Raw genomic sequence first — 20,044 nt, 5'->3', positions numbered from 1 at the left:
GTGGTTTAACAAAATAGTTTCAGTGAAAAACCAGTAAATTAATAACTTTGTTTAATAAATGTATTTATTTAATTTTTTGCTTTTACCTAACGATATATAGAGACAACATAAGTATGCAAAAGCGAGTTTCCTTTGGTAATTTTTATCTTCTTACCACTTTTCCATCCCCTTTTACCTTTTAATAAAATTGACTCTGTTCTTCTTGTCTAAAGTCTAACAGGTGTAACTCCGACGTAATGGGTTTGAGAGTTGTGAAGTGAGAATCAAACTAACGACCTTAAATTTGCAAGTCAACGCTTTTAACCGCTAATTTATTACATTAACTCTCAGTCCCGGTATGATCACTTTAAGTAATTAACCTGTTAAAGTCCAAGCGAGGGCTTACAGGGCTTCTTTTCAGGTGAAATATTGACGATTAGTAACTGCTTAATATTTAAATCAAATTATGATATGGAAAATTTAATAAATAGACTGATAAGTTTAAATAAAAAAAATTCTTCTTATATAGATCAGTTAGTTAAATCAGGCTAATAACTTGTGAGGAGATGAAATACCCGCAATACGTTGTGCATTCCAGGCGGGTAGCTTTACCCTCGAGAATGCTACGATCAATCCAAGCTGACACAGACAATCAAATTTAGGTTCTCAAAATCATAAATGTCAGTTTCTTTTTTTTTTGGTAATAGGGGCAGAAAGGATCCCACATTCAAATAACCGGAGAGGCCTGGCCTGCACTTTTGGGGCCCGTACTCTAGGGAACCTCGGGTCTCCATTAACTCACTTCCTCAGGACGGCCAAGTTCACTCTTTGAGGGATGTACACGCTGGTAAAGGGGGGTGAGATTAAACGGTATAAATTTCCTCCGAGTACTGATCGTAGTGCGCCGATATTAAATAAAAACGTTGGGCTAGAAGGTGAGATCAAGTTGGCGGCAATGATTATCGGTTACCACAGTTGCTAAGGCCTTGGTGTTTGGGAACACTTCTCCAAATAGTGTTTTTAAGTAGTTTCCTACCACATCTCAAAATAAACTAAGCCAAGAAAATTTATTTATAAATATTGCACTTGTATTATTGCTTAAATTTTAAAGTAGATAAATGCCTCCTTAAAATAGTTTTTTTACTTCCCTAGTATAATCCAGAAAATTATAAAATTTTAAAGTGAAGAGATTTACTTAACAATTTTTTTTACAACGGCATAGTCCATCGAACAGAGTGAATCTAACAAAAAATGAATAAAGCAAGGAAATAAAATTATTGCTTCTATGTAAGTTCCGCTTCCGTAAAATTTTTAGCGAGCCGAACCAATTGTCGCGGGGAAACGAGTTGAGCGCAAATTAATTTTTAATCAAAATTTTTCTGTACTGAAAGCTCAAAACCAGCCAAGAATAAACAAGCAAATACTTTGTAACCGAATTTCCTCTTTTAATAAGACTTTAACCTATTAAACTATATGAAAAAGAGAAAACTTTACTATAATAACTGATAGTAATATTTAAGCGAGATCGGTCACTACTATAAAATTCCGGGCAGGCAATCAGCACATAATATCATTAAGTAGCCCTTTTATAATTATTAAAAGAGTAGAGAAAGTTATAAAGTTAATATTCAGCTTATAAAAAATATTTGCCTTATAATAAAAAAAAGTGAATATAAAAAAGGTTGATAAAAAATTTTTAAAGATAGGTTAGCAATCAAAAGAGGGAGTTAATGTAGACTAGGAGAGATGCTAAACTTGAAATACCACGGGAACAATTAAAATTAACTAAACTAAGTTAATATAATTTTATCGGTATAGTTAAGAGCGTGCCCTGGGTGCTTTTTACCAAAGGGAGTAAATATGAATTTACTCGTTTACTCAAACCTTTTGAAAGCTTTTTTTTAAACTTTCATGCTTCTAATTCTAGTGAAAACTGCAATAAAATCTGTTTAACAAAGTTGAGATATTCCAATTTGTGCAATAAGATCTAGTTTTGCCTGCTTAAATACTTCCACGTCAGTATTTAATTAAATACCATTAGCTAAAATATCAAAAAAAATATGTATAAGCAGTTATTATAAATAAGTCAACTCAATTTAGTTTATTATTCTATTTTTTCTTTAAGGAATTTAATAAAATTTCCCACAAGATGCAAGCTACCCGTTACAAACACAGAAAGCTCTTCACTCGATTTTTTATTTAATTTATAAATCCACTTTACTGCAGATTCAACGGTAGAAAACGTTAAAACAATTTTAAATTTCCACAATCCCTCGCCCGGCTTATTTTTCTTTAAAAGACTTTCCCAAATTTCTTTATATGTTAACATTATTTTTTCCTGCAAGTTTTTGTTGACAGTAAAATTAATGTTATCTGCTAAATAAGTTAGTTAAGTAATATTTTTATTTCTCTAACTTATATACCTGCATGATTATGTACAATGTTGGAGCAGAATATGATATAATTAAACTTTTTATTTAGGTGTAAATCCAAAAGAGAGCTAACTAAGTTATTGAAATTACGTTCAGGACTGCAGTAAAAAACCAAAATATTTTTCCTGTAAACAAGTCAAGGCTAATAAAATTTTAATTATTTTAAAAAATTAACGAACCCATCAGACCAGTTTTTCTCAATCCACTGAGCGAAAAAATCTATACTTTCCCGAGTGTGTGCTCCGTCTAAGAAAAACTTAACTTTGCCGCTCTTTCTAATAATCCGCTGCACTATATGGTGAATGGTTATGGAACTACGACTAGAGAGTATATACATAAGACAGAGAACTTCGTCCGGGCCAGTAACAACCCTCCAGCCCCTTCTTAGCTGAAACAAAGATCTCAGTCTCTCTACGGCATCCAGGGCAGGGAAGACCACTTTGGTGGGGCGGTTGGGCTTTACAGAGATCGTGCAGTACACCAATGTTAGTGAGTTTCCACAGTTTTATAGTTCCTTGAGCCAAAGTATCTTTTATTACGCCGTTATAGCAAAGATAGTCACCCTTACAGATATGGTTATTTGATATTTTAGCTAATAATAGAAAAATTAGTTATGCTTTATAATTTATTAATAAGTTAGTTTAACAAAATAAATTTCGGTGCTTCAAAAAAAAAGTGCATCACTATTTAACAATGTTAGTCTCCATAAATCTATAACAAAAATGCAGCCACCCAAATTTAAAGATAACTTTAGATAAAATTTTGCTACGCTTTATATATTTTCCCTCTCGACTTTTTAATTTTTATTAGCCCTTTACCTTAGTATTACCGTCTTAGCTAGAAATTCCTAAGGTTTATCTAATTACAAAGCTCTTATGCAATTGTAGTACACTCAACAAACTTTCAATCCCACAAGAAGTTTCTTAATAATAACTCTAAAATAACTTTTATGAGGGTCTGCTGAGAGCCAAGCATCAACCAATGATAAAGCCAAAGCGGCATTCTCCTTTTGGTAGTCACCAAGAATCCCTTTGAAAAGTAGCTTTAACATTTAAAAATTCAAGTTTTTTTAAATAGATGCTCGAGTATTATTATATAAAAGCTTTCTTAAAAGATAATACTACTATTTATTTTTTCAGTACTACGCTAATAAAGAATTAATTTTAATCAGAGTTCACAGCTTACTCAAAATGTTATTAACCAAAATAACCAATCAAACCTAAATTGAACTCCTTTAAACATAAAGGATCGACCGACTTAAAAAGGGGAGCCTATAGTTTAGTAGATAAAAAGCTTTAGAAAACATATGAGAAATGAGTAAAATTATGATAAAAAATTATTTTAACGAACTAATAAATACAAAAGCGATACAAAAAGTTCAAAATTAATGCACATTTTAGTCATAATTATAAGTTAAATAAATTTTTCTAAAAGCAACCAATTTCTGTTGAGACAACTCGTGCAAGACCACCAGCGCCTCTTCTTTCTGCTCCACTGTTAGGCAAGGAACGCCGCCCTATTAAAAAAATTAATAAACTTTATGATCTTCAATTATTTAGAAACTTAGTATAAAAACAAACTGAAAAACAGTTTAACTAATAATAATAATAACAAACGGGAAATTTTAAAGGAAGCAAAAAGAATAGATTTATATATTCCTCTGCGAACTTTTTGTAAATATTTAGTCACCTTTATTATTCCCCCTTTTGCTCGGGCAATGCTAGAAAGATCATCGCCCAAAACGGTCACATGGTCCAAACCTGTGTTAATTCTCTAAATAAAAATTCTCAGACTTTATATAACAACTTGTGAGATTTTGTTAGGTAATAATACTACTATGCAGTAGTGCGTTTTGTGCTGTTCTTTATAAAATAATAATCTATAAAAAAGGAAGTGCTACACGCAGAAGCAACTTTTTACAAATGTATTGATGCACTGTTTATACTTCGCAAATAAATTTCGAGCAATTATAGAGTTCTATTACTCACTTTTACTCTAAACAAAAGCTTAATTAATTCTCTAAAAATTAAAATCAATTACGTATAGCGTAGTAAAGCATATAAGATTTGCTATGAAACAGATAAAAATATCAATAGGGCAAAAAAGATTTGACTTCGAAAAAGTTGACTTTAAAAAAAAATTCATAAGTAGAATTGTAATAAATAATGTTTTTTATAAAGTAGTTATAAAGTGGAGGTTATGAAATGCTGTCGGCAACTTTTAAGTTTTTTGATAAAAAATATTATAAGCTTTAATAATAATATCCTATAAAAAAGTTTAATATTCTTTACATAACGAAAACAAAACACTAATAAATAAGTTATATAAAAGTATAAAAACATTAAGTTCATATATGTTAACATTCTCCTGTTAGTTTATTATAAACTTCAAGCAAAAATAAAAATCTTGAACTTTTTCCTGAGAATCTTTACCAAAGCGAAATAATATCGAAGTAAAGGAGGTACAAATAATACTAATTAAAATAAATCGCAAGACCCAAACGGGTAACTCCACAGACAATCGGGTTCGGAATGACGTTTGTTGCGTCGTATTCACCGCCAATACCAACTTCAACGACTGCGACGTCGATCTCAATATATACTAAAATAAATCAAAAAAAGTTCAAACAACTGCGCTTTACTTTGGCTTCTATAAAAATCTTGAAGGCCATCACCGTTAAAAAACGAAAATAAGAGGGAGCCGAAACCTAATAAAGTCAATACTAAAGTTGATAATGCCGTGCAACTCGCTTTAAACTTTCTTTTCCTTAAGACGATTAAAGCATTTCCAAAACCAGAAAGCAAAGTCATCTCCTACCAAAAAATAGAATATATTAGTGAATTAATCTTGACAATAGTAGGCCTTACGTGATAGACTTTTCCCGTTAACTTTGATACGTTCACGCACCTCTACTAGATGTGGTGAAGTATAAAGACCGGTAGCAAAACTAAATTTTAATTACATAAAATTATAAGTTAAATATATCAGAAGAATCTACACGACGTCAAATATTTATTCTAACATCAATTTCTACTTGTAAAATATATAAATAAAAAGTATTAGCTTTAAAAAAAAAAATTATGATAAAGTTATTTTTATTATCCTTCAGTCCAACTATAATAAAATATCGGTAAATAAAACTATTCTGAATATGATAGAAATAATCATTTTTATAAAAAAAATATAATAGAAAAAAATGTAGAGAGACATACCCAAGTTCTCTTAGTATAGATTCCACAAAAGCACAAGTTGAGCCTTTGCCTTTTGTCCCAGCGACGTGAATAACGTTTAACTTATTTAAATCTTTAAGCTGTTCTTGTTTAAATGAAAAATATCATAACCCTCAACAAAAGGCTAAATAAAAATAAAAATATATATAACCGAAACATTAAGAGCACACAGGCAATCTTCTATATGCTTTAGTGAATTTCTTAGTCTGTAAAGTAGTCATAATTACTATAACATTATAAAATAAAAGAAGGATAAATTCAAAGACACTTTTTAAAATCTTTACAAGTGGCACTTAAATCAGCAAAGTTAGTTTGCAAAGAATTGAGTTGTGTTACAGCCGACTACATTAGTATAAAGTTAATTAATCTACTAATATTATGATAAATAAACTAAAAGACAAAAAAGGAAAAACAGAATACTTGATAAACGATTAAGTCTTCGTTTTTGCCCTCAGAACTATAAGATGAATGAGTCATTGAAATTCGAAATACACGGGAAATTAAGAGACAAAATCTATATTTTAAATATGAAGAGGCTAAATAAGTTCCATTTAGCAGAGTACAAATATAATAAACAGAAGCACCATATTTGAAGAAAAATGTTAATAAATTCTAATTAAATTCTAATATCGAAATTTTTCTTAAGACTTTTATAAATATTAAAATATTATTAAAGAAATATTATATTTTTCATATTTTCATATTACTTTTCCTTAAAACAGAAATTAAAGTTCCAACCAATTCAAATATAGTTTAACGGTTAATAATAAAGGGTTTAATTAAAACTTTAAGAAAAAAAATTAAAATATAGTATTACCTCTTCTTCGTGGAAAAGACTAATAATGGTGTACCCATAACAAAGTAATAAAAAGAGGAGACGCTACCAAAAAACACCTCCACCCAGACCATACATCGCTGGTTGGTCTAGCATATTATAAAACTTGTTTGAAAAGATTGTTATAACTAAGTATTAATAAAGAGCATCTGAAGAAGATAGAAAAAGAAAGAAACGCTACGAAGGAAAAGAAAAATAAACGAAGGAATTTCAAACAGTAGTAGCTTACAAAACCTTTTTTCTTAAAGAATAAACGTCTTCATGTTCACGAATATAAATGCTCACTGATAAACCTCCGAGTCTTAACAAAACTTGTATTTTAAACTTTTGAATCAATAAACGAACAAATTGTAAGCAGCATATAAAAAAATTATGAATTAACATTATAAACATCTTATTATAATAACTTTATTGTAAAGTATACTTTTAAAGTAATTAGTTTTTTTTGGCCTAAAACGATATACAATTTAAAGTACATCAGTATTGTGGGTGTAGCCAAAAAGATATCATTCGCTAAACCATAACATTACCTACTTATTAGGGGAACAAAAGTGGCTTTTACAACAGTGATAAACAGAAAGCAAGCTCAAAGACATTATGAAGTGTAAACTATAAAAGTTAAAGGAGTATTTATAACATTAAGAAAGCATCACCGAATTAAATAACAATCTATAAATAAACAACTCAAAATAATCAGATAATTTATTATTATAAAATTTTATTATTCGCAGCCCTAAATATCGCTTAGCTATGCTTGGAGAAATGCCGTAGATGGTCAATATTGATAAAAAACTTGTTTTTACTAGTGCTTTCTTCTTTTGCACTTTGACATATTTTTGCTGTCGCTGGTACTATGGTTCGTATGAGTCCTTAAAAATTGTGTAAACTGCTGCCGCTGGATTATATCAGCCGCTGCTTTAATTCCGCTGACAAACGAGCCTACAAGAATTAATAAATTACAAGTGATATTTATAAAATTAGACGAAAAAAAATTTACCGGCGCAAGTAGTGCAATATTTTTTTGAAGTATGTTCTCCTAAACAGTATAGAAAAACAAAAAGTCAAGATCACCTGTCATGCATATTTTTTAAATAATACATCGGAGGAAGTTGGCTTTACCAGCAAAGTAAATGATGTCGTCCACACAATCTGCTAATAAATCATATTCTTTTCCTAAAGTAGTAATTTTATATTATTTATAAAGCCCTCCTTAGTAGTAATCATATGCAATTATATAAAGTAAGCAAGAAATGGACCAGAGGATCCGACGGGGATGTACGAATAGGCGCCTTGAACTAATCTATTTTTACCCCAGCGGGTGATTTTATAGCAGAGAGGATCTGGTGCTTCTGGATAGGATCTTCTTAACAACTTAGAAGTTAATTAATCATTAATTTCTATAAATTAAATTTTTTTGTAAAAATGTGTTATTATAATTTATAGTAGTTGCAAAATAAAAAATTAATTTTCTTTATCTTATATAAACAAAAATTTCAGCAGTAAATATTAGTGCTTACAAACATAACTTTTGCCACTACTAGGTGGTCCGCCATCTCTTCATATAAAGCTACATTACTACCAGCGATGATGGCCATCAAGATCGGTAATCCATAGCATTTCACGCAATTCCAAACCATATAGAAATCTCCACGCTCGCTTAACTCCTTTTGGAGAAGACCAAACACGTCGTAATCTTCCTACGGTAACTTAATACCAATTTATAAACTCTAGGCTTAAAAAAAATAACGCACTTCCCAAAATATACTTGAAAATTGCATAACGACTTTATTCAACTGACCAAAGCCTAAACGATCGATGGCTTCTTGCTTCCATTGAGGAAGAGGAGGCTCAAACGTTATAAGCTTGCTCTTCAGGACTCCCAAAGAGACTGTAACTAATACAGAATCTGCAGAAAGTGTTTCGCCGCTTTCTAAAATAACACTCACGGCTTGGAAGTTACTTTCGTAGTTATCATGTTTATTTAATTCCCTTTTATTATTATTATTATTCTTTCTGATGGTCGAGTAATCTACTGGCTTAATAGCTTTATTACTGCCAGCTTTTAGCTTATCAAGTCTCTTGGAAATAATTTTAGTAACAACGGAGTTGGTTCGGATATGAAGACCTTTTGCCAGTCCTGTAGGAGTTAAACAAAAAAAAACTTTTATCAGTCCAATATTAATGGTTTAAAAAAGTTATGAAGATCCCTTCGACAATAGCACTGAATCCACTTTTCACCAGTACATGTTCGCCTAAAATATAAAAGATTAAACTCAAATGTTTCAAGTTCTAGAAGAATACTTAAAGCAATTCATAAAAAGCTACGAAACAATATTTCAAAAATCAAGAGAAATATATATAATTATTTAAACCTTCAAATTCGAAAGGATCATCCTGGTTCCAGTGTTTCCAGGAGACCTCCCATTAAAATTTATAAAAAAAAAGATCTACTTCCTAGTAACAGTTATTACGCGGTTCAACGGAGCAGCGCAACCGTATTCTAAATTAGCAATATGCCAGGAAAGCAGCCGAGTGGTGATCCCGCGCGTCGATAGTGATATATTTTTATCCTAAATTTTGTTAATATCAAAAGATCACTAAAGAACTGAAAGAAAATGCAAAAAAGACCGAACAAACAGAAATTTACAATAACTATTTAAGTTAAACAAATACATAGAAAATATTAATTTTGTTATAAAACCATTTTGTTCCTGTTAACTAGAAGGGCGAACTTTTACCAGTAAGAGCAATACTACAAGTCGTTAATTTTATTATTCATTAAAAATTGCTTTACACGTGAAATTAATTTAAAAAAAATAACTAAAAGATAACTATTTAAAGAGCTTTCCACTACTAAAAATAAAGGGGCTTTCTACAAATACAAAAAATTTAAGTTTTTTTTTAGGGGACCACCACTTTGTGAAGGAGTTTTTGGATTAGCAAAGTTTACAAACGCGTGTGTGGTGCTTTTGAATACGGTCAAACTACTAGTCGGAAGTTTTTTTGTTAATAGATTTGGAGTACCGCCAAGATTTCCTCGACGGATGCCTGAAGGGATTTATCAGGGCGCGTGCTTTTACTTTTCTCTTTTCCACTCCTCTCAAGTACTTCTAAATAGATAAAAAAACATTTTAATTAATATAATTAAAAAGTTAAAAAATAACTTTAATGTGTTCTAACTCTATTAGATTCTATTAAAGCAAACAGACCGTTAAAAAGATCCTCTGCAGCTTCATCTTCAGAAGAACTAACCAAATTTCCGTTCACATCAAAGAGCGGGCAGGTCACGCGTAGAACCTCCATAAGATACAATATTAAAAAAGATACAGAAATCATATTCAAAAAGGTTGAAAAGGAATATATACAATTTCAAAAGATCTAAAAATGAAGTAATAGCAAAGCAAAGAAAAACTAAAGATTCGTTACGTTTCATACATTATGACCTAAAAACTTTTCAAAAAAAAAAAAACCTGAAGTGGTATATTAAGTTGTTTGCAAAGAACGGCCATCGGATTTTGTTCTAACTAATGAATTGTATAAAAGCATACAAGTAAACAGCAGCGAGTTAAAAGTAAAAAAGTTTATTTCTTTATTGCAAAAGTTTCAAAGATCTTTATAGTAATGTATAACATTCATAACTATAACTATAAACGGTTAAGCAGTTTTACAAATAAATAAACTTGTCACTAATAAAATCTAAGTACTTAATTTAAAATAGAAATAAAGGAAAATCACACACTATTCAAAGAAGTAATTTAAGAGTATTCAACGCTATTACTCCAGTTATGAGCATCGTGCCAAGATCAACAGGAGCCCCGAAGATTTCACATGAAGACTCAACTCTACCTCCAATTTTCGAGGCGCCCTCCAATAAAAGTACTTCAAAACCAAAAGTTTGAAGCTTTACATCAATTTTTATGTAAAGTTATTAAAAAGTCCACTTAAAGATTAAAATTACTTTAAAAAAAAAATAGTAACGTACATGCCTGCTGGCTACTAAACCGGAAATCCCTGCGCCCACCACAATAACTTTTTTTTCTTAGAAAAAGAGTAAAAAATTATTATAAATTATGATAATATTGATGTAGCGTACTACGGAGACTGCTTCTAGGAACCGATATAACATTTCTTCTTAGGGGAAGGACACCAAAGTTTATGAAACCTTCAATTTCTAAAAATTCAAAAACTTTGGAAGCGAGATCTCTGAAAACAACGGGTATTCCCCTCTTTACATCATTCCATTCCAAACGCTTAATAGTAAGAATTTAAAAACAGAAAAAATTCATAAAAATATTTATAAATCTATATACTTATTAGTAATTATGTATTAAAAAAATAATAATACTAATTTTAAAAGGACGAACCGAGGCAACATTGTGATACCAAAGTCTAATGAGGTGGTTTCTGACGTCTAAATAAAGATCCGTGTGATCTTTATGGTATTTGTAAAAATACGGTTGCAGTATTTCTGTATCCTCCATATCATAAACTGGCAAGCGAGCTTCCACCACGGCCGCTTCTACTTCAGTAAGCTTGGTTTATATTTAAATTGTACTTGACATGTATTAATAATTTATTAAAACAGATGGTGTTGTACAGTAGAATTCTCTGCCTTCGAAACTCTGGTCCTTGAAAACTTTAAATTTTTAAAGTTGAGGTAAACTTGGCTTAGAGCCTCAAGTAGGTCACGCTCAATGGGAGACAAATAGAAGCGATATATACGATTCAAAGAATGGCCTGCACTTGTGGCTAATAATATTTTTAAACAATGGCACTACTTTTAACCAAATTGTGATAAAGTTAACCTGTGGGAGAAAGCCTGATAAATTTGGATATAATTCCGAAGGAGCGAGAATTGTACACCTTAAAAAGATTTTATATAAAGGTCACGGTAACTATAGTTTACACAACTTTGAAAGTGTTAGTTACCTTTTCAATACCGCCATAATGGTTAATAAGGTCGAAAACCAAAAACATATCTTTTTTATTTATAAAGAAAAACAATTACTCCTGTAGTATATTATGCAATAAGTACTCACCCACAGGCCTGCCACCTAATATTGGTTCGTTCCGGGTTTTTTTATGTTGCTTGTATTTTATATAATAAATATTATTAAAGGCAGCCCGTGCATGTAACAAGGCTAAGGGATCAGAAACTCTTTCATATTTCATTCTTATGTCTCTAAACTACTAAATACGAACATGTTAATGCCAGACCTGCAGAAGTTTTGTAAAGTTCAAGATATTTTTATAGTTGAGGGTTACGATTATTTGTTAGGGTTAAATTAGAAGTATTTAAGCCGAAATTAGGTTTCATACACTGGAGATCGTTAAGACCTCTAGACTGGGTTTGACAGATGAGGTAAACTGCGAAATTTGGCCGGCGGCGCTATCGCCGACTGCGCAATGAACTCTAAACATATAATAGGGGTTTGGGATAAAATTATTTTTAAAATATATTTATGAAATTGCTTTAACTCAAGCTAAAAGCTAATGTATGCGCTATTGCCCTGTTGAGAACTCTTAAATTCGGTATTTTCTTTTACGACCCGTTCAACCATCAGGAAATAACATTAGGAAAAAAAATACTCTGACGATTTAATTGGCTCATCTTATTGCCGTTCTTCTGTGGCCTGTGCGCCTCTACTTTTTACTACGGACTTGCATTGAATGTCCAACTTATATTTACATATTTATTACTCTTTTTTTTTTTGCTCAACGCGTACCTAACTTATTAGCTCTATATACCTGCATACCTTTTATATTTATTCTTATTATTTTTATAGGGGTACTTTGTATACCTATATTAATTTCTTTTTGAACGGTTATACTAGGTTCTTCTCCCACAAATACTGCACAACAAATTTTAATTAACTTGTTGGCTGCCAACGCGGCTTTGAGAAGTGAATTAGAATTCTTAAAATCTGAAAAACACCAAAGAGGGACCAAAAGTTATTACAAATACTAATTCTTTTTCTGCGCTACATCTAGACAAACCTGGTTATTAAAAGAGGACATTCTGGTAGATAGTGAACTACACATGAATCACCCTCAAGTAGGTAATAAGAGTATTTATAATAATAAATTCATTGATAGAAGTAATAATCATAGTAGCAAACTCTTAAAAAATAATAACAGCAGTCATAATAGTAACCATGATAATACTAACAGTCATATAAATAAGAAAAAGAAAAATTAGTACTCATAGTTGTATACTAGTAAGAATGATACAAACTTAAAATAGTCTCCTCCACTCCACCTGCCAGAACAACAACCAATTTCCCCACCATGACTGGACAGAATAGAAACAGACAAAACACGTGAATCACCGGAAGAACCACCGACGCGAACAGTGATATCTCCCCCCTCCCCCCCAGTCGTTCTCGTTGACGAGGAAATGTAGTCTGCGTTAGTGGAATTACTGAACGCTCAGCGCGTAAAGGCCCCTCCTACCCTTGATCACCGCGATGGCATCCACCTGTGCCAGCAGAATAGTAGCACTATTACGGGAGCATTCTTGGTAACTCTACTGCTACCAGTTACCCGGGGACAAAACCTTCAAAATCGTTCTCCGAGACCTTTACACCGACCTACCTATGGTCTACCTTAACAACGGCGCTACGTGCTCTGGTATTTTTACCCCTCCGCATTGCATAACGTTCTACAACCCGTTCAAACGGCGAGGACCCCATTAAGCGGCCACTGCCACTGGTTCTTGTACATTTGCCGAAGAAGGAAGGGGCCCGCAGCCTACGCATTTCAAACATTCTGTCATCTGCAAATAAATTTGAACCACTTCGTAAGAGTGACCGCATGGGTTAGTGTTATTACTGCCAGCGCTTCGGCCACATCGCACAGAACTATACCCTCACTCACGCTTTGTCAAGAGTGGGAAAAACTATTTAACAATTCAATGCGTGAAATTACGTGAAATGCCCGCCAGTTCCGCGGTCTGGCGAGGCCCAAACTGCACATTACCGAGGATATTAAAACACCTTAAAAACGTTTTTACGCCCCCCGAAACGTTCAATGACCCACGGAAACGCAATCAGTAACGCCAATGATCTCTTGCAACCATAATAAGGAAAAACCCTCATGTACCGTAATCCTCTCAATAAGGACCTATTGCATCGAATCCTTTTGGCGAGATAATGGCTCCACTCACAACTTCTCTTGAAACATTTCTTCGAGTGTATAGCAACCTGACGCCGCAAATGGTTTTTAAAACCCGTCTATTTCGTCACCTGAAACTCTTGCAGTGGAATGCCAACGGGGTGCGCTGCAGAAAGGATGAACTGCTGCAGCTGTTTCAGAGTGAAGATGTGGATGTCGCGTTATTAAGCGACGCACTTGACAGCGGGCGATCGTCTAGTACTTTGCAACTACACAAAGTACCGTCTTGGCCGTCTTCACACACGCGGCGGTGGAGTAGCTATTCTGGTGCGGTGAAACCTCGAGTGCACCCCCAAACCTAAAAGGCGTGGAGACTGTGGGGGTCTGTCTCAACTGGGTTGACAGGAGACAGCCTGACGTGCTGTACTTCTATAAACCTCCCGGCATTGCGCTTCTTACAAGTGATCTGGATAAAACTGCTACAACGCGGCTTGCCCGTCGTTCTTTGTGACTTTAACTGCAAACACGTTGCTTGGAACAATCGAGTTAAAAATTCGAACTTAACAATTCTTGAGAAATGCGCAGTCCATTCAACATTCGTGCTGGCATCTTAACGTTCGACGCACACGTCAAAAACGGGCACTTCAGACGTTCTCGACATAGCCATTTTAAAGGCATTCAACAGTCCGTATCAATCGCAGAGCGCATGAGTCTCATCGGGCCACCTGCCCGTCTGATTGGAGCTAGGCGAAAGCAAGGCTACAGCAAACCTTTGGACACGGTCATTCACGGATTGGACAAAATTTACAACTCCTGTTGAAGCATCGCTATTCCCCCGCCATCTCCCTCTCCGGCTCCCTTTTATTAGAAGACGCAGTTGATAGTTTTGAGTGCGTACTGACAGTTGTCCATGCTTCCGCGACGAACAGCCGCGAAGTCGCGTATCGCTCTGACCGTCTACCGAATTTGAGGAGCCTTATTTCGTTAACATCTCCGGTTAATACGTCCGACCGCTGCTACGCAAAATTCTCGATGGCAAACTAATTCTAAACCGTTTCACCTACACATTGGAGAGGAACTAACCGCCTTTCTCAATAACCGCTGGGAGGCGAAACTGCACGATGTGCTCGTAGTGGCCGGGGGAGGACACCCATCTTTTTGGTTCTTCGTCAAATGTAATAGAAACCGTGGCCACACACCACCCCCGCCACTTAATAATGGCATGATAGTGGCGGTAAATGACGAAAACAAGGCGAACCTCTTTGCCTGCCGACTAGCTGCAAAGTTCGTATCTCCAACTTCGGCAATCTTTGCGGAACGAAGGCAAGACACCCCGATTGTTTTAGACGGACTTATTCAACTAAGCTCACCTGATGAAATCTCTGGTATGGTTTCTCCTCTTTTAAGACGGAAAGCACTCGGCCCCGATGGTATTACTAACGAAATTCTAAAAAAGCTGCAGTGGGTGGCGAGTAACCGTCTCTCCCGCATTGCAACTTCTGCAATGTCCCTTGGCTCCTTTCCAACGCGATGGAAAACGGTCACTGTTGTGATGCTACCTAGGACTCCGCAAGCTACAACGGCCCAGCAACTATCGCCTCATTAGCCTTCTTTCAGCGGTGGGCAGAACCGTGGAGCTAGCTCTACTGCACAGATTGAAGGAGTTTGTAGAAAAACACAAAGCGCTTCCAGAATTCCAAATTAGAGAAGTCACTCGACGACACAACAACTTTTGCGCTTTTGTTGAGCAGACAACTGGGGACCTCAATATTAAGAAATCCACGGGCGTCTTTTCTCGATTTAAAAAGGCCTTTGACCGCGTATGGCACGAAAGTCTCCTACGCAAACTACGCATTTAGATACTCTGTTAGTCCTCTACGGCATACTTGCGTCGTTTCTACGAGCGCGCACCTTTCGAGTGACAGTTGGGGCTGCGCTGTCGCCATACCGTTAACTGAACAGCTGCTCTCCCGCAAAGCTCTCTGCTCTCGCCCCTACTCTTCGCGCTATACCTGCGAGATATTTTAACTCCTGCGAATCCTCACGTCCGCATTACAATCTATGCAGATGACACTGCAGTTTCCGCATCCTCAATGAGACCCTCCTTACGGCAACACCCAGATTTATTTGGAGGTATCTTCCAAATGATCAGCAATGGAGGGTAAACATCAATGAAACGAAGAGCAAAGCAACCCTCGTCTCAAGAAGATTCATCACGCTACCCCCGCCTCTAACCCTCACGTGTTAAGATTCCATGGGGCTCTCAGATCGAATATTTGGGCGTCGTCATCGATAAGCAGTTAACTTGGAGGCAATACGTAGTGTTCGTTACAACTAAGGCCAAAGCAGCCATTCACGCACCGCAGCTGTGTATCAAAAGCACTATGTGACGAAAAGAGAAGAAAAGTAGGAGAAAGCCTGTAAGACTGACTTTATTTTCCGGGGATTTCTTACATATTTATAGTCTTTTAATTTTTTACAATATTCGGGATTATTCTTAATTTTTTTGAGAGGTTCAAAGCAGCAGCATCGTTGTTCTTTACTTGTTACAATGTCCCTGCGCAATAAACCACGCTTTTATAAAGTATGCGTGCGCCCTATTATGGTCTACGCATCTGTTGCTTGAACATATAATAAACCGATCGATGGATGCATGTATCCACTCGCAGGAAAACAGGCTCCTGCGCCTAATGACCGGCGCGCCTTATTTCGTGCGGAATGTGCGTTACATGACAACCTAGGTTTGGAACGACTTAAAGTCTTTTTCCGAAATGCCACTTCAGTTTCCTTTGTACCTTTTAGTAGCCCTCCAAACCACCAGTGGATCCAAGAATTTACATACAAACCCTGGAAAGGCTCACGCTTCGAAGGCCCCGGAATACGCTTTAAGCGCACAGCTACAGTTTTGTTATACCTTTAACGCATGTAGAAAGTTTATTTTGAGATGACGTGCCGAAAGTGAGTACGATCTAATCCAATATAAATTATTTGCGAGATTATGCAGTCCTGCGCTCGATATTATCGAGCATCTGCACAATTCATTAATAATAAAAAAACCATAAGTTCTTGGTAGTCATAGGATCCCTTTGTGCGTCTGCGTCTATCTGCTAGTCGATTGGTGAAGTGACTATTTCTATCTTGATCTTTATGTATTTATCTTCTTTATATCTTATAATTTGTAATAAATAGATACTTTTTATTTCCCTACAAGCATATATTTTAACAGGTTAACAGTCAAGCTCTCGACTGGGAACTTCATACATTAAACCTTTAAAGGTTGAGCCTAATGGGTCCGACTGGAGTATCCATATTCGCGCTATTGAGGCTATCACTGATATAGAGCGCGATGATAGGAAAAAAAAATTTTACTCTGCATGGCAAGTAATTACCTCAACCATTGACCCCACTTTGGTGGATATAGCCAGGAAAGAGACCGTAGAAACCACTAAATTAAAGCTAAGTTGAACTCATATGCGTGGTGGGCTGCCTTGTTCCAACAAGTTAAATGTGATACGGAAGGAATGCTTCTTCCCTTAGAAGAAGCATTGACCAGTATTAGAAAAAACAAAAAAGCAACAATCAAGATATTAGCTCCTTAATAGATATTAGTTTGGTTGTGCACGCGGAGAGAGCACCAAGACTGCGAGGCAAATAAATGACGGAATGAAACTCACAAGGTTCCTTGCCCTTCCTTTTGAGGAGGTTTGGACCAATTATAAGCTGTTACTGTTAACTGATAAATCACGTGCTCGGACCTCCTGTCTGCCTGGTTGGGTACCGAACGGGGTAGTGAATGTGTCAACCACGTGTTTCTATGTCTGTCCCACAATTTGTAAGTTTTGTATTACTTCTTAGAAGGTATAAATACCTTTCCTCTAAGGAAAATAAATTTATTTGCACTCCCCCCTCTTCACTTTCATAAGCGGGCCGTTATATTAAACAGAAATTATTTAACTGACAGACTGAATCTATCTGACGTAGTTGAGGCTGCGATTACAATGTATCCCAAGCAAATACAGCCGGGACAGCACTAAGTATGAATAAGCTTTCCATTACACTGAAAAAAAAATTTCTTAACAAGAATCAAATCAGAAGGCTAATTCATGTAAGCCGCGTGTGGTAAACCCAATCATAGTGAAAAGGTCTGCAACTATTGTTAAAGAAATAGTCACAACTTTAAGAAAGTTGGAAAAAAAAGAAAACAAGAGTTTGAAAGTACTTATAAATGAGGTATCGAGTCAGTTTATTACCAAGATAGGGAAATAGACACCAAACCTGAACACTCGATGTCTAGTGATCGGAGCGAATTTTGCTTTGGGGCCAGCTTCTACGTTTTCAACAATAAAAAAAAAGTATATTAAACCTTAGAGATAAATGGGTCACTAGAAGTTCAGGGTACTGGCTTTTACTTAAATGGAAATGTACTGCACATACCGGAAGTTTCGGAAAATTAGGTCAGTGTTGGCTTAATAAGTGATAGGGATAATGTCGTAGTTTTAGACTCTGAAGGAGCATGCGTTTTATTATCCCCAAGAGAGGACAAAGCTTTGACCCCTTTTTTGACGGCTAACATAGACATTAGTTGTTGTTATTATTTTAAACGCGAATCATGCTATGAGATCACTACACGAATGGCATGATATTTTGGGTTATATTAAATCGACAAATAACTATAACTTGAGTATTGCCTTTGAAAGCCTGCACTGTGATGTAAGCGCCGATATGAACTTATTAAAAAAACCTGTGAAAAGAACAAAAAACCGACCCTATGATTTCTTTAAGTCCTGGATTCATTAGATTTGGACCTTCACCAACCTAGGCCAAAATCTTTAGGGGACAGTTTATGGATTAACAATTGTTGGCAAAAGCACAAAGTTCATTGGTCTATGCCCACTTACTCCGAAGGTAAGCTTCCCATATAATTCTCTAATTTTTTTTAGACAAAACATTTTACTACGGGTACGAAGTTGAGTATACACTCGGGAAGCGGAGCTGAGTTTAATATATCCTATTTATAGACATATGCTACGAGCGTACGATTTCACAATCCTCTTACTGAACGCTATAAAGGCATACTTTAAGAGATGACCGAAGCTACGCAGCGTTCATTATTAACGTTTTTCAGGAAGTTGGGAAAAATGAAAGCGAAATTGATAACCTTGATACCTTCGGTTCACTTGCTTACTATAGATGAAAACAAGCTGGTAAATGACCCCGAATTCAAAAGAAGGAATTTTGCTTAGACCCACTTTAGACTCCTGAGGCGGGTGCATAAAGATCTATGATTTAGCTTCTCGAATAGTCGTTAAATCCAGAAATTATATAATCGAGTCTAACAGGTTAAATAAGTAAAACCGTCATACCGGGCTCAAGAGTTACCGACGTAGCTCAGCGGTTAAGAGCTTTGACGCCCATACTCAAGCTGGTGGATTCGATTCCCACCGATGCGATTCTCTTTTTTAGTTTTTGTTGGCTTCTCGTATTTAACCTCGCTTTTAAAAATTCTAATAGAGTGGGTTACAACGGAATTTTGATCGAAGCCCTCGACTCCTAACCACTCAGAGTCAAAGCGAGAGATGCTGCTTACAATTGCAAAAGGCACTGTATGGCACAAAACAAGCAGGATTGCTTTGATTTAGAAATTTTGTGTCGAAAGCCAAAGAAAATTGAAGTCAGAACCATAAGTATTTGTAAACGTAAGCGTAAAATTTAAAGCAATTATGCTTACTGTGTTGTCGATTTTAACGTTTTTTTTTTTAGTAACATACAGAAGGTTCGTTGGATACTGATTTTAAAGGAAGTTTCCACAAGCTCATGGACTGAAATGTATTTTAAAAATGCTCTCCCAGTGTTTTCGAGTAGACCAAATATATTATATCAAAAAAAAAGATTTTTAATTGACAATGAGATGGAAGATTGCAAAACCCAAAAATATCCACTAAACGATGAGCATGTTGACCTCAAGGAGAACGTTACCTTTGACTGCCCTTATCAGGAACTAATAGGTCCTTACAGTTTCCAGCGTGCTGTACGAGATCCGATATTCAAACAGTCATCAACAAACTCTCAATACCCATGAATACCTAGGTGAGAAGTAATGAAAGGTAGCAAAATCAATAATAAAATAACTAAATTCGAGAATAAATTTTCGCCTTAACGCTATAGAGGGGGATAAACTCATGGTTGATATTTATTCCGATGCGATTTATGGGTCTGGACACGATCGACAATCTAGTCCAGAATTTTTATACTTAAAAAATTTATAATCTTCCCGTGGTCTGCGAATCTAAACACAAGAAATTATTGCGACATCTTCAGCGGAAGCTTGGTATATCTCGTTAGTCGCCACTGTTAAATATGTTGTATGGATCAAAACTATTTCAGGTGAACTTGGGTTTATAATTGAGTACACCTTGATGATTAAGGTAGATGATCAACCTTTGATTCACCTGGTT

General features: G+C 35.2%; 3 protein-coding genes and 2 long non-coding RNA genes across 5 annotated transcripts; all 5 read right to left on the bottom strand.

The window, feature by feature from the left end:
• Positions 1-2,402: 2,402 nt before the first annotated feature.
• Positions 2,403-4,470, bottom strand: LOC135122308 (folylpolyglutamate synthase, mitochondrial-like; the record flags this gene model as incomplete). The annotated part of the gene is made up of 8 exons (XM_064046504.1): positions 4,452-4,470; positions 4,101-4,171; positions 3,850-3,927; positions 3,631-3,682; positions 3,357-3,440; positions 2,761-3,003; positions 2,591-2,702; positions 2,403-2,536 (listed from the first exon to the last, which is right to left on the bottom strand). Coding segments are annotated over exons 1-8 (793 nt in total), but the record flags the coding sequence as incomplete, so codon positions are not given.
• A 311-nt stretch (positions 4,471-4,781) lies between these two features.
• On the bottom strand, positions 4,782-5,809 carry LOC135122305 (uncharacterized). The gene is made up of 4 exons (XR_010279326.1): positions 5,793-5,809; positions 5,624-5,721; positions 5,279-5,358; positions 4,782-5,224 (listed from the first exon to the last, which is right to left on the bottom strand). It is a non-coding gene; the product is annotated as an uncharacterized LOC135122305 (long non-coding RNA).
• A 101-nt stretch (positions 5,810-5,910) lies between these two features.
• On the bottom strand, positions 5,911-6,535 carry LOC135122306 (uncharacterized). The gene is made up of 3 exons (XR_010279327.1): positions 6,459-6,535; positions 6,062-6,155; positions 5,911-5,983 (listed from the first exon to the last, which is right to left on the bottom strand). It is a non-coding gene; the product is annotated as an uncharacterized LOC135122306 (long non-coding RNA).
• A 693-nt stretch (positions 6,536-7,228) lies between these two features.
• On the bottom strand, positions 7,229-8,609 carry LOC135122302 (uncharacterized). Its single transcript, XM_064046500.1, has 6 exons — positions 8,228-8,609; positions 7,994-8,173; positions 7,733-7,847; positions 7,596-7,649; positions 7,474-7,512; positions 7,229-7,415 (listed from the first exon to the last, which is right to left on the bottom strand). The coding sequence occupies exons 1-6, from the start codon at positions 8,252-8,254 to the stop codon at positions 7,279-7,281; spliced, it is 552 nt and encodes a 183-aa protein (XP_063902570.1). The 5' UTR covers positions 8,255-8,609; the 3' UTR covers positions 7,229-7,278.
• LOC135122301 (lysine-specific histone demethylase 1A-like) lies at positions 8,609-11,671 on the bottom strand. The gene is made up of 14 exons (XM_064046499.1): positions 11,516-11,671; positions 11,406-11,455; positions 11,282-11,339; positions 11,074-11,225; positions 10,841-11,008; positions 10,570-10,726; positions 10,459-10,514; positions 10,255-10,377; positions 9,947-10,000; positions 9,686-9,773; positions 9,501-9,586; positions 8,948-9,046; positions 8,849-8,894; positions 8,609-8,728 (listed from the first exon to the last, which is right to left on the bottom strand). Exons 1-14 carry the CDS (start codon positions 11,646-11,648, stop codon positions 8,655-8,657), a joined length of 1,344 nt encoding a protein of 447 aa, XP_063902569.1. The 5' UTR covers positions 11,649-11,671; the 3' UTR covers positions 8,609-8,654.
• Positions 11,672-20,044: the final 8,373 nt, after the last annotated feature.

The sequence above is a fragment of the Zophobas morio genome, unplaced genomic scaffold, assembly GCF_036711695.1.
Source record: "Zophobas morio isolate AGI-343-1 ecotype UQ-CSIRO unplaced genomic scaffold, CSIRO_AGI_Zmor_V1 ptg001075l, whole genome shotgun sequence".
Taxonomy (NCBI): Eukaryota; Metazoa; Arthropoda; class Insecta; order Coleoptera; family Tenebrionidae; genus Zophobas; species Zophobas morio.
The sequence above is the reverse complement of the archived record's forward strand: the minus strand, read 5'-3'. Positions and strand labels throughout refer to the sequence as shown.